The sequence below is a fragment of the Pleurodeles waltl genome, chromosome 6 (genome assembly GCF_031143425.1).
Source record: "Pleurodeles waltl isolate 20211129_DDA chromosome 6, aPleWal1.hap1.20221129, whole genome shotgun sequence".
Classification (NCBI taxonomy): domain Eukaryota; kingdom Metazoa; phylum Chordata; class Amphibia; order Caudata; family Salamandridae; genus Pleurodeles; species Pleurodeles waltl.
The window spans coordinates 103,736,261-103,752,235 of NC_090445.1; the positions used below are offsets into that span (position 1 = coordinate 103,736,261).

Sequence of the window (15,975 nt, forward strand, 5' to 3'; positions counted from 1 at the left end):
ATGCGGGGCAGAGGACTTCCAGCCAGGCAGCTCCAGCGAGGGACCACAGACTTCACAGTTGCAAAGAAGACAGGTCAGACTTCTGGAAGGCCATAGAACCACCACCTGTGTTGCACAGCCTTGGAGGATCCACAAACCGGTTGTTGCGTTGAGGTGCCCGTGGATGCAGGGGAGTGACTCCTTCATTCCAAAGGAGATTCCTTCTTGCTTTGCTAAGTGCAGCCAGAGTCCTTGTGACTCTGGAGGATGCATGGCCATGGAGGTTGCAGGGTCCTTGCAATGCAAGGGGACAAAGTTGTAGGAGCCCTCCTACTACATGCAGTCTTGCCTCGGGTCCCAACGAAGTCCAGCAGCCGTTCCAGTGTCCAGATTGCAAAAATGTCTTGCAGAAGTATCTTCAGATGAATCCACAGACTAATCTAGGGTCCGACCCTCAGGGAAGCCCTTACGTAACACAGGAAGGGCTGGATACTTAATGCAGTGACCCACTGTAAGGAAATGCCTCCTTGGCATGGTTACCCCCCTGACCTTTTGCCTTTGTTGATGCTATGTTTTGAATTGAAAGTGTGCTGAGGCCTGCTAACCAGGTCCCAGAACCAGTGTTCTTTCCCTAACCTGTACTTTTGTTTACACAATTGGCACACCCTGGCATCCAGGTAAGTCCCTTGTAACTGGTACCCCTGGTACCAAGGGCCCTGATGCCAGGGAAGGTCTCTAAGGGCTGCAGCATATCTTATGCCACCCTGGGGACCCCTCACTCAGCACAGACACACTGCTTGCCAGCTTGTGTGTGCTGGTGAGGACAAAACAAGTAAGTCGACATGGCACTCCCCTCAGGGTGCCATGCCAACCTCACACTGCCTATGCAGTATAGATAAGTCACCCCTCTAGCAGGCCTTACAGCCCTAAGGCAGGGTGCACTATGCCATAGGTGAGGGCATCAGTGCATGAGCACTGTGCCCCTACAGTGTCTAAGCAAAACCTTAGACATTGTAAGTGCAGGGTAGCCATAAGAGTATGTGGTCTGGGAGTCTGTCAAACACGAACTCCACAGCACCATAATGGCTACACTGAAAACTGGGAAGTTTGGTATCAAACTTCTCAGCACAATAAATGCACACTGATGCCAGTGTACATTTTATTGTAAAATACACCCCAGAGGGCACCTTAGAGGTGCCCCCTGAAACCTTAACCAACTACCTGTGTAGGCTGACTGGTTTTAGCAGCCTGCCACACTCGAGACATGTTGCTGGCCACATGGGGAGAGTGCCTTTGTCACTCTGTGGCTAGAAACAAAGCCTGCACTGGGTGGAGATGCTATCACCTCCCCCAGGCAGGAGCTGTAACACTTGGCGGTGAGCCTCAAAGGCTCACCCCCTTTGTTCCAGCACCACAGGGCACTCCAGCTAGTGGAGTTGCCCGCCCCCTCTGGCCACGGCCCCACTTTTGGCGGCAAGGCCGGAGGAAATAATGAGAATAACAAGGAGGAGTCACTGGCCAGTCAGGACAGCCCCTAAGGTGTCCTGAGCTGAGGTGACTCTAACTTTTAGAAATCCTCCATCTTGCAGATGGAGGATTCCCCCAATAGGGATAGGAATGTGACCCCCTCGCCTTGGGAGGAGGCACAAAGAGGGTGTCCCCACCCTCAGGGCTAGTAGCCATTGGCTACTAACCCCCCAGACCTGAACACGCCCTTAAATTTTGTATTTAAGGGCTCCCCTGAACCTAGGAACTTAGATTCCTGCAACCTAAGAAGAAGAGGACTGCTGAGCTGAAAAACCCTGCAGAGAAGACGGAGACACCAACTGCTTTGGCCCCAGCTCTACCGGCCTGTCTCCCCCCTTCGGAAGAAAACTGCTCCAGCGACGCTTTCCCCAGGACCAGCGACCTCTGAATCCTCAGAGGACTGCCCTGCTCTAAAAGGACCAAGAAACTCCCGAGAACAGCGGCCCTGTTCACCCAAGACTGCAACTTTGTTTCCAAAGGAGCAACTTAAAGGCAACAGCGTTTCCCGCCAGAAGCGTGAGGCTTGCAACCCTGCACCCGGAGACCCCGACAAGACTGGTGGAGAAACAACACTTCAGGGAGGGCCCTCTGGCGACTCCGAGACTGTGAGTAACCAAAGTTGTCCCCCCTGAGCCCCCACAGCGACGCCTGCAGAGGGAATCCCGAGGCTCCCCCTGACCGCGACTGCCTGACTCTAAGATCCCGACGGCTGGAAAAGACTCTGCACCCGCAGCCCCCAGGACCTGAAGGATTGGAACTCCAGTGCAGAGTGACCCCCAGGAGGCCCTCTCCCTTGCCCAGGTGGTGGCTACCCCGAGGAGCCCCCCCCTTGCCTGCCTGCATCGCTGAAGAGACCCCTTGGTCTCCCATTGATTCCTATTACAAACCCGACGTGTGTTTGCACACTGCACCCGGCCGCCCCGTGCTGCTGAGGGTGTACTTCCTGTGCTAACTTTTGTGTCCCCCCCCCCCCCCCCCCCCCCCCACACACACAAAACCCCCCTGGTCTGCCCTCCAAAGACGCAGGTACTTATCTGCTGCAGACTGGAACCGGGACACCCCCTTCTCCATTGAAGCCTATGCGTTTTGGGCACCACTTTGAAGTCTGCATCTGACCGGCCCTGAGCTGCTGGTGTGGTAACTTTGGGGTTGCTCTGAACCCCCAACGGTGGGCTACCTTGGACCCAAACTTGAACCCCGTAAGTGGTTTACTTACCTACAAAAACTAACAAATACTTACCTCCCCCAGGAACTGTTGAAAATTGCACTAAGTGTCTAGTTTTAAAATAGCTATATGTGTTTTATTTGAAAAGTATATATGCTATTGTGATTTATTCAAAGTTCCTAAAGTACTTACCTGCAATACCTTTCATGCAAAGTATTACATGTAGAATTTGAACCTGTGGTTCTTAAAATAAACTAAGAAAATATATTTTTCTATACAAAAACCTATTGGCCTGGAATTGTCTCTGAGTGTGTGTTCCTCATTTATTGCCTGTGTGTATGTACAACAAATGCTTAACACTACTCCTTTGATAAGCCTACTGCTCGACCACACTACCACAAAATAGAGCATTAGTATTATCTCTTTTTACCACTATCTTACCTCTAAGGGGAACCCTTGGACTCTGTGCATACTATTCCTTACTTTGAAATAGTGCTTACAGAGCCAACTTCCTACACCCACCAATCAGGAGGGTTCAGATACATCATCCAGCTAGACTCACCAGTCAGATGCTCCCAGGGGATTCTGCTCATCTTAGTTCCAAGATGGCAGAATGAGGTGGCCACACCCCTGTCCTTTGTGTGTTGTTGCACCAGAGTGAGAGCTGGGGGCTCCTGCACTGAAGTAAGCTGGTTTATGCAAATGTGCCCTCCAAAGCAGTCTGGTGGTGCTCAGAGGCACCCCCACCCCAGCCCAGAGACACCTGTTTCTAAAGGGGAGGTGGTAACACCTCTCCTCTACAGGAAATTATTTTTGCTGCCTTCTCCTGCCTGACTAAGGCTCAGCGGCAGGAGGGCAGAACAGTGTCTGGGGTCGTCAGCAGCATGGGCCGGCGTGCAGATCCTCCAAAGCTGTACAGACAGACGTGAGGTATCTCCTAGGGAATCCCCAGAGTACATGGTATCATGTAACTAGAACTGGAATCAGTATAGCTGCATGATTCCAATATGTCTGACACCAAACATGCCTCGGTTTGGTGAAGCCATTATGTAGCAGAACATCTTGTATTGACCAGTGTCCACTATATACCTTTAAGATGGCTTCCCTGCACCTACAAAGCCCCAAAAATAGAGACTGAGAACTATTGTAGGAAAATGCCACGGTTGGCATGGTTACCCCCTAACTTTTTGCTTTTTGTTGTTGCTAGTTATGATTGAAAGTCTGCTGGGACCCTGCTAGCCAGGCCCCAGCACCAGTGTTCTTTCCCTAAAACTGTACCTTGGTTTCCACAATTGGCACAGCCCTGGCACACACATAAGTCCCAAGGGCCCTGTGGCCAGGGAAGGTCTCTAAGGGCTGCAGCATGTATTATGCCACCTTGGGGACCCCTCACTCAGCACATGCACACTGCCTTACAGCTTGTGTGTGCTGGTGGGGAGAAAAAGACTAAGTCGACATAGCACTCCCTTGAGGCAACCCACTGCCTGTGGCATAGGTAAGTCACCCCTCTAACAGCCCTTACAGCCCTAAGGCAGGGTGCACTATACCACAGGTGAGGGCATAGCTGCATGATCACTATACCCCTACAGTGTCTAAGCCAATTCTTAGACTGTAAGTGTCCAGCCCTCTTCCTGTGTTACTTAAGGGCTTCCCTGAGGGTCAGACCCTAGATTAGTCTGTGGATTCATCTGAAGACTCTTCTGCAAGACATTTCTGCACATAAATTAAGAAAATAATATTTTTCTATAGAACAACTATTGGCCTGGAGTCTTTTAGTGTGTGTTCCTCATTTATTGCCTGTGTGTGTACAACAAATGCTTAACACTATCCTCTGATAAGCCTACTGCTCGACCACACTACCACAAAGTAGAGCATTAGTATTATCTAATTTTGCCACTATCAACCTCTAAGGGGAACCCTTGGACTCTGTGGACACTATCTCTCACTCTGAGATAGTATGTACAGAGCCAACTTACTACAACTATGCACCCTGTCCTTATACTGAAGGGCCTACCTCAGGGGTAACTTATTGGGTCAGAGTGCAATGACCGTGATACAAGGTATACTGTATATCTGGAGTGAAAGGTGCATGCATTATTTCACACAGGCTGCAATGGCCATGCAGTCACAGTTTGCATGGCCCTATGGGTGGCACAATCCATGTTGCAACTCATGAGGGACCCTGGTGTACCAGTGCCCAGGGTACCTTAGTACCATATACCAGGGACTTACATGGGTGCACCAGTATGCCAGTTGTGAGGTGTAACAGTTACTTGCTAATGAAATTTAGGGGAGCGAACCCTGACACTAGGGTCTTGGACACCAGGGAAAAATGGGGTTAAAGATGTCAGAAAGGTGCTACTTTCCTACAGTGTAAAAGCATCCCCTTTCTTAGCCATGACTCTGTCTCCAATCCCGAGGGGAGATATCTTCTAGTAAGTGGAGTCCTGGCTGGTAAGACTGTCATGTTGGTAAATGTATATGCGCCCAACCTTGATTTACTGGACTTCTTTCGTGAACTCTCGCCTCTCGTGGGGCACATTCCAGCTGATTATGTCCTCCTTTGTGTGGACTTTGACATCACACAGTACCCTAGGCTTGACTCCACCGCATCCACAACAGTCACTAAAGCACACTCCTCACAGGCCCTCACTGACCTGCTGGAGACCTTTCAATTAGTTGACGCCTGGCGCACTTGTCACCCTCTAGCAAAAGATCATACTTTTTACTCAGCTCCGCACAGTGTCAGGACCTGTATGGCCCACTGGTGGTATATATGTCCCCAGCCTTCTTTTGTGGCTCTCAGACATACTTTATCCCACGCACATCATTGGACCACTCCCTGGTAAGGATGACACTACGTGTCCTATGCCAGAGCCCACTGGTTAGGCACTGGCGCTTCCCTGCCAGTGTGTTACACGATGACCTGTTCCATACAGAAGTCTAAGATGCAATCAAGGACTACTTGACACTGGCTCTGTACAAAAACTTTCAACACTTTTGGAGCCATATAAAGTCTATTTGAGGGGAGGGTTTGTATAGCTAAACACGCCGGAATCCTCTGCAGCATTAGAAATTACCTAGCCAAAGTAGAGGAGAAACTCCATCATCTAGATGGCCAACATCTGTCCCCCATGCACAATTTGTCACTACATAGTAGATCCATATTGCTACAGGAATTCAAGACTTGGCCACCCATGAGGTTTCCCACTTGGGCACATACGCCACGGTACACAGATATGGGAAGAGGGGAGAGACCAGGCCGTACTCTGGTTCAGCTTTTGTGACCATCATACCAGACTGTGTATGTCACAACGGTATCCACAGATGATACCACTATTGTGCATACGTTCACAGCATACTATAAGCAACTGTATACCTCCTGTACTGTCATGTCTGAAATAGCTTTGGCTGACAATCTCTCTAAAGTCACAATGGTGTGGTTGGAGAGCAGTCATCAACAATTTTAGCCTCACCTATTACATAAAAGGAGATATCTTATGCAATTGACACCTGTGGCGGTTTTAAGGCCCCGGGCCTGGGCGGCTTCACATGGCATATAAAACTATTTTTACTCTGCACTTTCTAGAAGTATATACCGAATCCCTAATGCAAGGCATCCTTTCCCCTACTCTCACAGAAGCCGTTATTACATTGCTATTAAAACAAGGGAAGCCCCTTTCATTGCTTCACCACAACAATAAAATACTTGCTAAGGTTATTTTAACACGTCTATCCTTCTTAATGTATCAGATAATTTCCCCTATGCAGTCTGGCTTTGTACCACACCGATCTAGTTCAATTAATCTCTGCACTTTGTTTGCTGTCCTTAACCAGATTTACCCAGATACCTCTGTGGCGATTGCTCTATTTGATGCTAAAAAAGTTCTCTATCTTAGCATCTATCTACACAGAAATGGCTCTGAGGTGGTTCGCCGTAACTAAGGCCCTGCAATGGCTAAACTATGAATCCATATTAAATGGTGGATCAGGTTACCTTTATGGCGGGTCACTTTGCATAATTAAAATGGTGGTTCTTCTGCGTTTTTTATATTTATTTCTAAACATTCACATTGCCTTGACTAACAGTTTCTTCATGACACTTTGCAGCTGGCTCACACCGCTCATATGGGGTTGTCGCCGCCCCCTTATACATTGGGACATGCTAACACTTTCCTATGATAGTTGCTTCATCGGGGTCCCTGACCTCTGTCTCTATTATCTAGTCACACAATTACATTTTGCCTATCACTGGTATCACCCAAATGCCAGGATTTTGTATCTTAAAACTGCAAGAACTCCGGCTCTAAATCTGCCACTCTCTACCCTCCTGCCTGAAGTGCTGCCTAGGAACCCAGCAGAGATACAGACCCTTCCTGCCACTTGCTGGGCTTCGTCCAAACTCCTTTGTTATTTGGGTCACAACACTTTCTATGCCCTGCATATCCCCCTTGTCAATACCCCATGGCTCCCGCTTACACAAGAGAGATTGACACAATGCCTCCTCACCTCACATCAGTTAAGCTCTGTAGATGACCTGTTTGTCAACAACACTCTGCAGACTGTCTCCGTCATTACAACTGAGAGAAATACTACACACATGGATAGGTTTATACTTCTCTTCATGCACAATACAAAGTGGGATGTGCTTTGTACATACCAAGCGGAACCTAAGGAATTTCCACCTCTCACCTTGGTGGTCACTGCCCCTTATAGTATCCATTTGATATCCTGTCTATATCACACCTCTTCACAAATGAGGCCGATCAGGGTGGAGAGGTCCAGGGTTGCCTGGTAGAGAGATCAGAGGTATTCCATTCCTGATAAAACCTGGTATTATTGCTGCACACAAATTAAGTTAATTTCCAACAGCCACCACCATAAATTGCTACATTCAAAGTATCTGTAGCCCAAAACCCACAAAATACTGTGTAACAGCTCTATAAGACAAGCTCCAGTCTTATATCCAGCCCGTCCTAAAAACGTCAATGAAGCATGGCAGTTCCTCCTGCACGTAAAGAGGAATATCCTTCCAACAATTAGAATGCATAAGCAGTGCTATGACAGCTTATTGTGGGAGCCAGTTGTATGTAAATTAAATAGCACTGAGTATGATATGATGTTTAAATAAGGTTTAGAAAAAAAAGGTTCTTCAATTCACTCTGGAGAGCTATAGTTATCTCTTGCCAACAGTGGTCCAAGAATGTGAAAGGCCTACTTCTTTATTGTGTCCATTTGAAATGCAGGGCCTTTCCACTGGAGTACAGAGCCCTACCAGGAGCATTAAAATTCACTAGGGTAGACAGAAAAGTTAAACCAGTTTTTGTAGACTGTCCAATAAATCGAAAAGAGAACTTTAAATTGGATTCTTTGCTTAACAAGGAGTCAGTGCAAAGTATGTTTATCCTTGGCACGTGGTTGTCTTTTGAGAGGCCATATTCCAACCTGACTACCATGTTTTGCAATCACTGTGATCTTAAAATGCCTGATACCTGCAAGACCAAATAGAGAGCATTCACATACTCCAAAAAGAAAGGTATACAAACCTGATCACCTTTACTTTTGTACTTAAAAGAAACAAGAGGCACTACTTTCTGCTAGACGGCCCCCACTCCATCTCCTTTTCCCCATCGCATGGAAAGTGGATGACCAGGTAATCTTGATTGAAGCCTTTTAGAAATGGGGTCTCTAGTTGGCAGTCGGTTTAAACCATGGCCAAGGAGGGACCCTCACACTAGTCAGAATAAGGGAGATACCCGCTCAGATAACCCCTGCTCACTCCCTTCCTAGCTTGGCACGAGCAATCAGGCTTATCTCAGAACCAATTTATTAAGCATTTGCACATAACACACAGTAATAAATGAAAACACTACAAAAGGACACCACCAGTTATAGAAAAATAGCCAATATTTATCTATTTGAGATGAGACTAAATACAATAAAAATCCACCATATAGTAATAGATATATGAATTCTGCAAGATTTACTCAGAAATACAGTTCCTTGAAGTCGATAGCTCCACCTGGGGCTATCACAGCTCCGTGAACAACAAAATCAACAGTTCAGGCTGGCCGCAGCATCGCAGGCAAGCTGCGGTGTCGGGAAGACCCGCAAACAGTACCTTGGATTTGCAGGGCGTTGTGATCCTTGCAGTGAGCTCCGGAGAGTGGTGTTGTGGTGTCGGTTCTGGAGTCGATGTGTGGTTCGTCGGGCCTTTGAAGTCACACGCGTTGCAGTTCGAACTCCGGGCTGATGAAGTCAGGAGCGCTGGCGTGGATGGCGTCAGCGCTGCGGTGCGAAGCTAGACGGTGCGACGTGCGGAGCCCACAGGTCACAGTGCAGGCAGCAGCTCAGTGACGGCTCCAGTGAGATCAGGGCTGCGGTGTGAAGCGGTGCCACCAGGTCACGGTGCAGGAAGGGCTTCGTCGTTGCTGAAGCACTGCCGTCGGTAGGCCCAAGCCAACGGCACAGGATGGTGCTTCGTGACCCTCACGGGTGGTGTCCACAGGCCAAGATGCAGGCAGGATGCTTAGTGATGACACTGGAGTCGATGATGCTGGCGTTTGTGGACCGGGGCTGCAGTGCGGGATGGGATGGTGCTTCGTGAACCTCACAAGCGGTGTCCAGAGGCCACGGTGCAGGGGGCGGCGGCGGTGTCAGCAGGAGCTGTGGCATATGGGATGCCCAGGCTGCTCTATGAGCAGATGATGCCGGGGTGCGGGGCCCACACGTCGTGGTGCGAGCAGCGGCTCGGTGAAGTCGTCCGGTGGTTGTGTCGGTGAGACAAGGGTCGCAGTGCGAAGCGGGCAGTGAGTCTCCGTGTGGCGTCAGCAGGTCACGGTGCAGGCCAGCGGCGGTGTTGGCAGTGTTGCAGTGGTTTCTCCTCTTGAATAGCACAAAACACACAGATCCCAGTGCTGCAGGTCAAGGAAGCAGAAATCTTTGGTGTCCCTGAGACTTCCAACAGGAGGCAGCCTCTACTCCAAGCCCTTGGAGAACTTTCTCAAGCAGGACACACAGCAAAGTTCACCCTTTGGACTCTTTTCAGGCAGAAGCAGCAACCGCAGGCCAGTCCCACAAAGTAACACAGCAAAGGAAAAGTACTCCTCTTTCAGCTCTTCTCCTGGGCAGAGTTTCCTCTTGAATCCAGAAAGATTCTAAAAGTCTGGGGTTTTGGGTCTTATACTCTGTTCTGCTTTTGAAGTTGTCAATCTTCAAAGCAAAGTCTCAAGTGTTTGCAAGATCCTTCCTTGTCCAGGTCAGGTCCCAGACACACACCAGAGGGTTGAAGACTGCATTGTGTGAGGGAAGGCACAGTCCTTTCAGGTGCAAGCAACCATTCCTCCCTCCACTCTGGCTCATCAAGATATACAAGCTACACCCCAGCTCCCTTTGTGTCACTGTCCAGCGGAGAGGTGTGAACACCCCAACTGTCAAACTGACCCAGTCGGGGAATCCACAAACAGGCAGAGTCAAAGAATGGTTTAGTAAGAAAATGGCTACTTTCTAAAAGTGACATTTTCAAACTCACAATCTAAAAACCAACTTCACGAAAAGATGTATTTTTAAATCGTGAGTTCAGAGACCCCAAACTCCATATTTCTATCTGCGCTTTAAAGTTATTTAAAGGCAGCCCCCATGTTATCATAGGAGAGAGATAGGCCTTGCAACAGTGAATCCCGAATTTGGCAGTATTTCACTGTTAGGACATATAAAACACACCAGTACATGTCCTACCTTTTAAATACAATGCACCCTTCGTCTACCTAGGGCCTATTTTAGGGGTGCCCTACATGTACCAAAACGGAAGTTTTGGACCTGGCTAGTGGGTACACTTGCCAGATCGAATTACTCAGTTTAAAACTGTACACAAAGACACTGTGGTAGCAGGTCTGAGCCACGTTTACAGGCCTACTTACGTGGGTGGTACAATCAGTGCTGCAGGCCCACTAGTAGCATTTGATTTATAGGCCCTGGGCACCGCTATTGCACTTTACTAGGGACTTACCAGTAAATCGGATATGCCAATCATGGATAAAACAATCAACAGTACAATTTACACCAAGAGCAAAAATTACTTTAGCACTGTTATCAGTGGTAAAGTGCCAAGAGTCCCAAAGCTAACAAAAACTGGTCAGAAAAATTAGGAGGAAAGAGGCAAAAAGACAGGGGAAGACCCTGCAAAAAGGGCAAGGTGAAACAAAGCCTCAAAAGAAAGATCTGACAGATGACACACCAGGATACAGGTGTGGGTCTTAGCTGGACGGAACATAACCTGCTGTACCATAGGAGCTTTCTACACACACAATAGTTTATCTCCACTACATGAATCTTGGGCAAATTGGTCTTCAACCGTTATATGTTTGTAGGGCACGCAACCAAATAGACTAAATATAATCTGCATCTTGTAGGACTTTAAAACCAAAGAACCTGACTGACCTGCCTGGTGTCATTATAAAGATTAAAGAGAGTGGGCAAGGTTTTTTGGTTTTTTTAAATACTCCACTCTTAACTTGATGCACTGCTGAATGAAATGGAAGAAATATGCCCCGTAGGCACGCTCGCTCTAGAAAATTGTGACCCATATCAGATTGGAATCAGCTAAATCTAAAACTGAAATGCGGTCAATCGGGTTGACTGTGTCAAAGGCTGCAGATGAATCTAAAAGCAGCATCCACCTTTAGATACATTCATCATTGATGACCTGCAACTCTTTCAGAGTGGTCAGGACAGATTATTTGCTGCACAGCTAGTGTTAGCCTGCCTATAATTATCCAGCAACATCACATTGCCCCCGCTCTGTTTTCATTACCCCTTTTGATGTGCCTTGCATCCCCACTCTTTTTTTGTTAACTATTATGATGTCCATTTATCCGAGTCTTGTGATATCACTCCCCTTTTTCATGTTCATCGGGCCTCTCCTTTTGTATTAGTTGCAGATTGCACACCGTTTTGTGTTTTAGATGTGCTTTTCACTCCTATTTTAATGCCTGTGGCCTTGGTCTGTTTTTTTAATACCCTCTCTAATACCTTTTCGTGATGTCCTACGAAAGACCTTGACCTGTGTTTTTATTACCATTTACATTGGTAATTTATTATTTTATAGTAACCTAGGAGGTGTCTTAGTCCGCATGGTTAAATAGTTTCTTTGGGGCTTCTGGTTCTGAAAGAATGCTCATCATGAACATTGTATACCAGTGCATGTTAGTTGGGTTCTGGTAGAAGCTTTGCAGGAATAGTCGTATATACTGAAGTTCAAACCCTAATCGAAAGGATAAAATTGTAATTATTGTTTTTCGTCATTTGTATAGCGCAGAGTATGCCGTAAGTATCACATAGGTGGTGATACCATCAGAGAGCATTTTGAGTGCGTGTATGTAGTATGAGACTAGTTGTGAGAAAAAACGTTTACAATACTAAAATGAGGTAATTTGGCAAGGCTTAGCCAGGGTGATTTGAGATAGATGAATTGTAAAGCAGTCATAACCTTTTAACCTATTAACAGTAATTTAGACAGCAGGGATACATTTTGTCTGGGTGTTTCTTTTTTTCTGTGAGTCATTGCAGCTAATACATTTCCTTAATTTCCAAAAGTAAGTCTTATTTTTTTACAATTCTTAGTGAATCAGACCTTATGAATGCAGTCTGTTAACAACGAATTATCCTTGAAAAATAACTAACAGTACAGATAGCAATACTTGTGTCAATTTATTGTCTAGCATTTTATTCTTCCAAAATATAAAACTGATTGCCTATCCTGTTTGTTATCAGATGTACTCCTTATGAAGGCCCGCTATCTCACTACTGCATATCCTTAGATCCCCACTCTAAAGGATGCCGCCACGTCGTCATGAAGTCACAAACTGAAAAGGAAGCACCCAATTTACAGAAAGTAACATTCACAAACTGGAAGACATGTTTGCAGCAGAAGAGCCAGGCAGAGCCAGTGTGGCAGCAGCAGACCCGCAGCACCTGCCATATCTGCATCTCTCACTTTCATGAAGTGAGTTGTAGACACATTCATTATTGAGAATTATCTTGCTGTACTACGTAATTCTGAAGGAAGGACTAATGTAGGACTGTTGTTTTCCAAATCCGATTAACTTTCTGTACTGGAAGTATCCCGGTGGTTTTAGTGGCAATTCGTTTACTTGTGCCACTTTTGCTACGGTAATGTTCTGTGCTTCCAGCGTTTGAACATTTCCTTGTGAATGAAATTTAGTTGGTCTTTTTACAAAAAAAATATTCTGTACATAATCATTGTTTTTTATATTAACTATTTTGCATTCACTATTCTTGAACATGGATTGTTTTTTCCTACCAGTATATTCTGTAATTGTAAACCCAGGTTTATGTACCCTTTTACCTTTTCAACATGCACATATCTTTATTGAATGCTTTTAATTTCTGTCCACTAAGTAAAGAAAAAAGATGTTCAACTCATCTGCCATTTTTTAATTAAAGCTCATTAATGCAAACCATCTACTGAGAAGTGCACAGTACTTTGCTTTCTTACAGCACAAAAAGCTTCCTCTTTTGAAAAGGGATATCCCTGCCCTTTGAGCCGCAGAGCGATTCATTTCAAGGTTTTCCATTAGTTTAGGAAATCATTACCTAACTCAGGGTTGGTGTGCACTTCAGTTATGCATCCAATTCTTTTTTTAATGTAGATTTTTGATACATGTTTGCTTTCTAGTAGTCTTTCTGCTTTTCTACCCACTGTAAAATGTAAGTCGGTAGGAGAAATATGCATGCAAGCAAGGCTATAAGAATTCCGTAGTCAGTAAAAGTGACTACCTTCCCCAGAGCACCAGCCTGTCCTCTCGTGGTTCTATTGTGAATTATTTTCCACTTGTAATTCAATTCTCATAAAGGGGGTGGCTTTATGGAATTGTTGATTGGTGGCATGCGGGTGTCAGCAGTTTATTGATCATTGTATGAGCGCCCTATAGGTTTTTATAGTTCTTTAAAGCTTGCCAATTTTGAAAAGTGTGGTGAAATTGCCTGTTTGCTGAATCACAAATGTTAATTACACCTTTGAAGTGTAAACTTGTATACAGCAAAAGCATACTATGTTTAAGGGACTTGAGCTTGATTCCATGTCTCACCCACATCTAATGGTGTGATTCAACTGCTAGGAAGTTCTGCTTATTTACTGTAACATATATGTCTTAATATTTATTTTTTAAACTGTGTAACAGTGTGCTAAATACAAAGGTTATACAAAATGTTTTTATGGCTGTGCAACATAATTCTTCTGTTAAACATGGTAGTTAATAATATTGGATCTTATACCGTTATTCATCTCTTCCCATGTTTGCTTTGATTTTGAGTCTTTTTATATATTTTTTACCACACTTCCAGATGTGTCCAAGAAGTGAAGGACCTCCTGCTTGACCGCACTTGCTCTGTTTGCTGAGTGGAAGTAAAAAGCTGAGAAGATGAGTTCCCTCTTGGAAAAATTGCATGCTAAGTTTAACCAAAACAGGCCATGGATGGAAACTATGAAGCTTGTCCGACAAGTTATGGTGAGAGTCGTTAGTGACACCCTGATGGTGTCTGAGCATGGAAGGCTGCTACTTTGTCATCAAAGTTAAATTTATTGTTTTGTTGACAAAGAGTAAATCAGCCCTCTGTGAGTTACATATGTTTGCTGCTAAACCCTACAGTGAGACACAGTTGTGTTCTACTGTAGCAGACATTTCTTCATAGAAACTAGTTGTACAACAGTTCATACAGTTCATATGACAAGTGTGTTGTGTATCTTGAAGAAGCTCTAATTATCCTTCTCTTAGTCTTTCATGACTGTTCCGATCACATCTGACTTTTTCCGCAGTCACTTAACATGCTTCCTTCTTTAACATCGAGTTTATGCTGGAACCCCCTTCACATGCCCACTCTGTTTGCTGAAAGCCTCTGGCACTCCCCTTTCCACACAAGGGGGAGTGAGCACACTGCCTGTTATCCCAGCACAGTTTACCCCATTGCATCTTGGTAAATGCAGTAGGCTTACTTGGTGCAGGTAGTGTGGTTATCTTTAGACACGGGGTTGCTGAAATGCTGCCACACTCATACGTGCATCCCAGGTGGGCTTGTCAGCTCATTGGCTCAAGGGAGCCTTTTAAACACAATGGGGGAGGGAGCACGCTGCCTGTCATCCCAGCACAGTTCACCTCATTGCATCCTGGTAAATGCAGTATGCCTACTTTAAAGTTGCTGTAGTTGTTCACCAAAGTTGGTGCAGGTAGTGCTGTTATGTTTAGACACATGTTTCTGGTTTAAGCCCTTCATCAGCAGAGAGCACCTCTTCCTACATATGTATTTTTAATGTTTGACCTGCCCTGTTTTATTTCTATATCCTGTGGTATCAGGACAAAATCTGGCCGTTCTGGAGTTTGAGGAGATGGGGTATGAGGAATTGTTGAATTAATAAGAACATGTGTTTATTATTCTAGGTAGCTTTCCTATCTCCTGTTATCTTTCACTCTTTGCCACTGCACGAAGTGCTGAAAATACTCAGTTTAGTTTTGGCCATGTCACAAAAGTGACATTCTAAGAGGAATTACAACATCTCCCCTCCCTCTGAATGGGAACACAAGCAACCCAACCTTGTTTTGGCCATATTATGGTGGTAAGTTGTCGTAAACGGGTCTGGTGCAGCCAGACCGTTGTCACCCTTGTCACTTTTCCTCACAGCATAACTAGATGGTTGAACTACACCTCACTGATGAGGATATGCAAAGCCAAAATGTATATGGGTCGCTTGTGTTTCTTTTTAGAGGGATCATGTAATGCTGATTTTATTATAAGTCCCTGTCTGCAGGCGTACGGTGCTGGGCTAAGACTAAAAAATGAGGCTCTGGACATAGCTGTATCATGATTATGTGACAGTTTTGCTTCTCCTGCCTCGATATCTCATTCCCTCTAACAATGAAATTGGAGGGGGCAAGAGGATGGCACTTGATGTAAACAAGAACCCACTGAGGTCTGTGGCATATGAAAGGGACTATTGTTTTTCCATGTTGTAAATGTACAACTGCAATCACTATTACTGTATACTTCTCATATCATTAACTCTGACTGCTGCTCCAGTTTTTATTTTATTCATCTTGTGAAATATAGATCATTTGACTGTATCCCTGCCTTAAAAGATTGTTTTACTATCTAGAGCATATGGCCTTTTAGGATTAGGCAGCTTGTGTTCAAATACACAACACTCAGCATCAACCTAGCAGAAGGGCAACTGCCTTGGTTCCTTTAAGCATATGAGAAACCTGAAGGCCTCCCATCAGACAGTAGTTATG

General features: G+C 45.5%; 1 protein-coding gene across 2 annotated transcripts in view; it reads left to right on the forward strand.

Annotated features, from left to right (window-relative positions):
- MED1 (mediator complex subunit 1) overlaps positions 1 to 15,975 on the forward strand; it is a 489,425-nt gene that overhangs the window by 7,954 nt on the left and 465,496 nt on the right. The window contains exons 2-3 of one of the 2 annotated variants that reach the window (XM_069237453.1): positions 12,490 to 12,674; positions 14,036 to 14,199. In XM_069237453.1, coding sequence (XP_069093554.1) covers positions 14,113 to 14,199 — 87 coding nt within the window. In that variant the 5' untranslated portion in view covers positions 12,490 to 12,674; positions 14,036 to 14,112. Of the gene's footprint in view, positions 1 to 12,442; positions 12,675 to 14,035; positions 14,200 to 15,975 lie in introns of both variants that reach the window. The other variant, XM_069237452.1, reaches the window with a different exon arrangement.